The sequence below is a fragment of the Cucurbita maxima genome, unplaced genomic scaffold, assembly GCF_002738345.1.
Source record: "Cucurbita maxima cultivar Rimu unplaced genomic scaffold, Cmax_1.0 Cma_Scf00019, whole genome shotgun sequence".
NCBI classification, from domain to species: domain Eukaryota; kingdom Viridiplantae; phylum Streptophyta; class Magnoliopsida; order Cucurbitales; family Cucurbitaceae; genus Cucurbita; species Cucurbita maxima.
Window position 1 is genome coordinate 432,762 of NW_019272035.1, and position 5,540 is coordinate 438,301.

The window sequence follows — 5,540 nt, forward strand, 5'->3', positions numbered from 1 at the left end:
GTTTTTTTTTTTTTTTTTTTTTTTTTTTTTAATATTGTTTTCATTTAGTTTATTTTGTTAGGAGTAGTTTTGAGAATAACTAAAGTTAACCGGGGATTGGGAAGTTAAATTATAAGTCTAAAGTTTATATCTCTCTAAATGTGTCAATAAATTTATAAACTTTTAATTATACGACCTATAAACTAGTTAAAATTTTAAATTTATATTTAATAAATTAATTATTTCTAAAATATCAAAATATAAATGGGTTTATTCGATACAAAGTTCAAGAACTTTATCAAACATTTTTGAAATGTCAAAAAATCAAAATTATAAACAAATCCCAAAAGTTAGGAACATAACGTAAATAATTTATTGAACTCTACCCCCATGTTTTCAATAATTACTGAAATGGAACGATTGAATAAAATAAAAATCGAATATTAATATCATGGCGAAATTCCAAAGGTGCCCTTCAACCTTCACAAATTTGATCCTTTGGACAAGGTGGTCTTTTTAGCCCAAGTTTCTGGACTCAAGCCCGAAGTGAAAGATGGACTAACAAAAATATGGCCCAAGTAGCTTGTTAATTGAAGCCCAGGACGAAAAATGGACCAAAAGGCCCAAATTGGCCCAAATAGGAAAGGAATGGGCCAAATTGGGACCCCTAGTGTGGCCCAAGAATTTCACATAGTAATTTTTTCTACCAATAAGATAAATAGCTAATTTTAAAATATTAATTAAAAGTAACAACTATTTACTGGTTCCCGTCATTGATTATGCAATCTAATTGATAAGGGCAACTCTCTAGATCTCGAGAAACTTAAATAAAAAAAATACATATCAATTATCGTAAACTTATTGGTCATTTGAACTGACTTTATTAAAACTTGAACCTGTAACTTCTACCACATCCAACTTTAGACAGATCAAATGAATATGCCAAGTAAATACTAAAACGGACAAAATGAGATCTCCAACTTGAATTTAAAATATGAATATATTTAATTTCAAATTTTTAAATCGTAAAAAGAAGTACGATCATTAAATTTGATTCATTTCAAATTTTATTTGAAAAAACTGAGGAAAAAAAAAGAAAAAAAAAAAGAAAGAAGCGGTATGCATTTATGGGAGGCAGCAAAAGTAAAATAAAGAGAGAACAAAATACTATGCTTAGCTTGCAAGAATCATGTGAATGCATTTAAGCATGAACCTCATTCAATTAATTAATTCATTATGGATGGTAAATTATCTATAAAAGAAATTACTCTCCTTCACTATCATTCATCAACCACGAAAACATTACCAAATTTTAAATTTGGGAATAGTGTGGAATTGACCTATATGGCATTTAAATAAATTCATAGTCGGATCTAATTATAAGTTTGTCCCCAAATTTAGATATTTGTGTCTATTTGGTCCTTGAATTTTCAAATTGTCTAATAGAACCCGAAACTCTCTATATCGTGTTTTGTTTAGCAGATCCGTGAAAGTTCATGAACTAAATTTATAATTGAAACGGGTAATTATCTTTACCGTTCCTCTCAATTTTACAGAGATATCCATAGTAAATTAGAACTAATCGTAATATTTTTCTTCATGCTTAAGATTTCAAACTAGCTTTCTAATAAACCCTATGAAAACCTAACTCTAAGAACAAAGATTAAAGAAGGAATGATTCTCTTTAATTCAATATGCACATGAATCATTAATTGGGAGAGAATTAAAAAGTTTCTTCTCTTATTACACATTGCTGGAATGAGAGCAAACCATGAAATTATTGGTTTTCTATTTGGAGATCCCTAAAGTAGCTGTTGGCTACAAATGGCCCAAACATTCCAAGGCAGATATGTAAGAAACAGTAATGTAATGAATAAATTCAACTAACCTAGTTGAAGGCAGTTTCCCTTGTGTGAAGCTTCAGCTTTTTCATGCTTTTACTCGTTACAGGGCTTGCTTCAACAGTACTCTTGAAATGGCTACGACCCAAATCAAGAGCAGCCATTAATGGCACTTTCATGTTTCTCTAAGAATCCTCAGAAAACTAAGAGAAAAAAGCACCAGAACTTACTGTTCTTTCTTTCTCCATATGTCAAAGCCAGCAACTGTTCTGCTCGGGTTCGATTCGCTTCTTCCGGTTCGACGCTCTGAAACTTCTTTGTGATGTTGGTCAGTCTTTGTTTATTGCCTTTTCCTCTTCTTTCTAATGCCTTCAATTGAGTCTACACATCCATCAGCTCCTCTCTATTGGTGCGGTTCTACGAAGCGTCTAAGCACAGTTCACTCGCATTGATCGATCAAGAGCTTTGCCGCCACTCCATATCCTTAAGGTTACCGCTTTTCAGCTTCTTTTCTTCTTTATTTTGGTTCAACACTTCTGCTTCATTTTCCTGGATTTTTCTTATGTACAGAGGCAAACAGGTTAAAACTTTCTCACAGAGCCTGAAATTACTATTATGATATCCAAAACCATGCGAGAGTTATGTGTAGGAGTTCTTGGAAATGGTTCGTGCAATATCAGTAATGTTAGCATCTGAGTCCGCTTTGCAATGTACATGCGATCTCAATCAATAAGATATGCCTCAGGACAAGCTAAGATCAAGAATTTACAACTCGTTTCTAACTTGTAATGATCCAAAAGGCATAGTTGATAAGAACACTGTCAGGAGAAGGAGAGTTGCTTCATCAAAAATGGAGAAGCCGATCAAAAGTCGGACAGCTAGGAAGAATTTTTACGAATTTTCGGACTGTAAGTTACGAAGACAGCAAACAACCATCAAAGAAGTAGGAGATGAGTTCAGTAGTTCATCCTCATCTCAACTCATGAAAGTGTCGAGAGGAACTCAGAAGCTGAATCGGACAATTGATCGGTGGTCTAACGAGATGAAATGTGATGGACAGTCTGACCAAATTGCAAGAGATTTATTTTTAGGAGCTCTTGATTTGCAGCAGTCCTTGGTTATTCTAGGTAAACTGCAGGAAGCTTCAAGGTATATGACTCAGGAGAAGAAAAATGAACGGATAGAAAGAAGAACAATTGGCCGAAATGAATTTCAAAAACCCCGGCTTTCGGCTGATTGTTCTTATGGAGATGGAGCTGAGGAACTGAAGAAGATGATCCGAGATCGCCTTGCAAGACAACTCGTCTTTCCAAATACAACAAACAAGGCTGAAAGAAGCAGTTTTCCTGAAAGTAGTATGGAAAACTCATCTTCAGATCTTGCATCCACAAGCTCTAGCCAATCTTCAATGGTGTACCACACTGCTCCAAACCCAGCAAAGAACGTTAATACCAAAAATTTGATTGCAAAGCTAATGGGTCTAGAACCTCAATCAAAGCAAATGCATGAAAATCTACACAAACAGTTTCTTGATGAGAAAATTTCAGATCGCCAGAGGCCTAAGTTTAGCATGGAGATGGCTGAGACAAAGAAACTGAAGTCAAATCTTGACACCCAGCAATTCAAAGGTATTCTTAAGCATCTTACAAAGGAAGCGAGTGACCATTTCAATAATTCAAGCTTCACCCATTCAGGAGAAGAGTTAACCCATACTGCTCCATCAATTGTACTTCTACAACCTATGCGTGTTGCACAGGTTGAATCGGAGGAACACCAAGCACATGTATTCGAGGAAGATGCAGCATTGAACAAGAAAAAGTTCATGAAACTGAAGATGAAAGAAAAGTATCATCAGCAAAAGAATGACAATAAAGTGGAAGCTTTACGTTCCAAAAAAGTGCTTGGGTCAATACAGGCAGAAGAGACTGCAATCTCAAGGATTTATCACAGAAAAGAAGCTGAAAACACAAAAGAAGATAATTGGCAACCAAAAGAGTGTGTGGATGATACCAAACCCAAAAAAAGGATTCCATATATTCCATTCAATCAAAATCTCCAGAGGAAAGAAGAAAGGGATACGAAAATTCTAGAATCACGGAAAGAGATTGTAGAGAGAAAAAATCCACTTTCACAAGCTAAGATTGTGCCAAAATTTCAAGAACAAAGGCAGGGATCCCTTAGCAAACATCAATGGAAACCAAATGTCGTAGGGGAACCTATCCCTCAGGACTCAACACCTACATCGGACACTGCCCCCGAGCGCAGCCCATTGAGCACGAATCAAGCAATTGCAGAAAAGGTCATCAATGAGGTTTCAATAGAGAAACCAGGGGTAAGTCCAAAAATACTTCCCAACTTTCTAATATTCCCATATGCATTAACATGCCATTTTATTTCCAGTCATTGTTTGTGAAGAACATACTGAGGCATGAATGCTGAAATTAATTAGTTACAAGCTCTGAAAATTTGATTGGAGATGGGGAAGATAATTTTGGCCTGTGAAAAGAATTAAAACTAAAACAAAATCTTTCTGCAGGCCATGAAATTTGGAGGCAAAAGCAACGTTAAGAAGCCCGATCGAACATATTCTCCAGTCTCTTCATTAAATATGAAGGAAAAAGCTGGAAGCTCCAGACATCAAACATGTGGTAAATCTCCTAACTAATATAACTAGAACAGATAGAGTAGAACACTGATTGTTTGCTATGCTCATAATCTCAGAATAAGATCTGCATTAAAATTTCAGAATGTTTTAATTTAAACGAATGTAAAGCATTTTCGATATGAAAAATTTTGGTTTCAATTTGATCCAAGAGTATCAACAATTACAGTAACAGATAAATGTCAAAAGTAGCAATTGGTTTATTATTTTAGTTAATAATAGAAGGAATGAAGTTTTTATTGATGAAGAGGAGTGAAAAATCAAATAATGATGTTTCCAGACAGCATCACACAATTGAGGCTTAAATTCTAAAACAAGAGGGATAAAGTTGCTCAAGTTCTATCTAGATATTTTTAATTTGCAGCTGTTCTTCTGCCTAATCTCAGTGTCTGACACAAAAGTTTGCTTTAAGCATGCTTTAGTTGTTAAGATCAAGATGTTCATGAGTTATTTTCCCCAAATTACAGACTACTGCAGCAAAAGCCAGAGTTCTCTCAGTCACTCGTGCCGCACACCAGAAAGCTTTAAGTACATAGAACATGAATTGTCAGTTATCAAACCTGTAACTATCTCGAAAGTTCCGATTTCGATCAATCTGCCGCCTTCCAGTCACACAAATGAACTCCTCCATCTGAATGCGAATGGTAACAAACATTCTGCATCGATTTTGCAACCATAAACTTACTTCGATTAGTTTCACTTCATCTGACCAAACGATTACAAGAAGATTAATCGGTTGTTTGCTTACATGAACACAGGAAATTCGAGAGTATGGAACTCACCGGAGAAATCGCCGCCGAATGCCTATGCCGGCATGGAATCTTTGAGAGATTACAGAAAAATTAATCAAGCAACAAATGGAGTTTTTGGTTTAAGCTGGCGATGGCCGATCCGAGAATCGATGAAGGAAGCAGATGAAGTTGTGGAAGATCTGGAGAAGAGAATTTTAGTTGGATTGATTCAGGAGGCCTTCGCCTGAATCTTTGTTTTCTCTTCATCTTCCACTGTTCTTTTTTTTTTTTTTTTTTTTTTTTTTTTTTTTTTTTTTTTTTTTTTTT

The 5,540-nt window shown here is 35.1% G+C and overlaps 1 protein-coding gene and 1 long non-coding RNA gene across 3 annotated transcripts; one reads left to right on the plus strand and one right to left on the minus strand.

Annotated features, from left to right (window-relative positions):
* Positions 1-1,643: 1,643 nt before the first annotated feature.
* Positions 1,644-5,390, minus strand: LOC111493880. 2 transcript variants are annotated; one of them, XR_002720075.1, is made up of 3 exons: positions 5,265-5,390; positions 5,043-5,187; positions 1,644-3,648 (listed from the first exon to the last, which is right to left on the minus strand). It is a non-coding gene; the product is annotated as an uncharacterized LOC111493880 (long non-coding RNA). The 2 variants fall into 2 exon arrangements; XR_002720074.1 differs by having other exon boundaries at positions 5,043-5,138; positions 5,265-5,354.
* On the plus strand, positions 3,543-5,517 carry LOC111493844. The gene is made up of 4 exons (XM_023143737.1): positions 3,543-4,152; positions 4,357-4,468; positions 4,950-5,126; positions 5,241-5,517. Exons 1-4 carry the CDS (start codon positions 3,562-3,564, stop codon positions 5,459-5,461), a joined length of 1,101 nt encoding a protein of 366 aa, XP_022999505.1. The 5' UTR covers positions 3,543-3,561; the 3' UTR covers positions 5,462-5,517.
* Positions 5,518-5,540: the final 23 nt, after the last annotated feature.

What these genes read in the sequence shown, in the direction of transcription:
- LOC111493844 (XM_023143737.1), top strand. Translation starts at nt 3,562, where the DNA reads ATGCGTGTTGCACAGGTTGAATCGGAGGAACACCAAGCACATGTATTC. An exon ending in TTTCAATAGAGAAACCAGGG is followed by an intron (nt 4,153 to 4,356) that starts GTAAGTCCAAAA and finishes ATCTTTCTGCAG; the next exon opens with GCCATGAAATTTGGAGGCAA. An exon ending in CCTCCATCTGAATGCGAATG is followed by an intron (nt 5,127 to 5,240) that starts GTAACAAACATT and finishes ACATGAACACAG; the next exon opens with GAAATTCGAGAGTATGGAAC.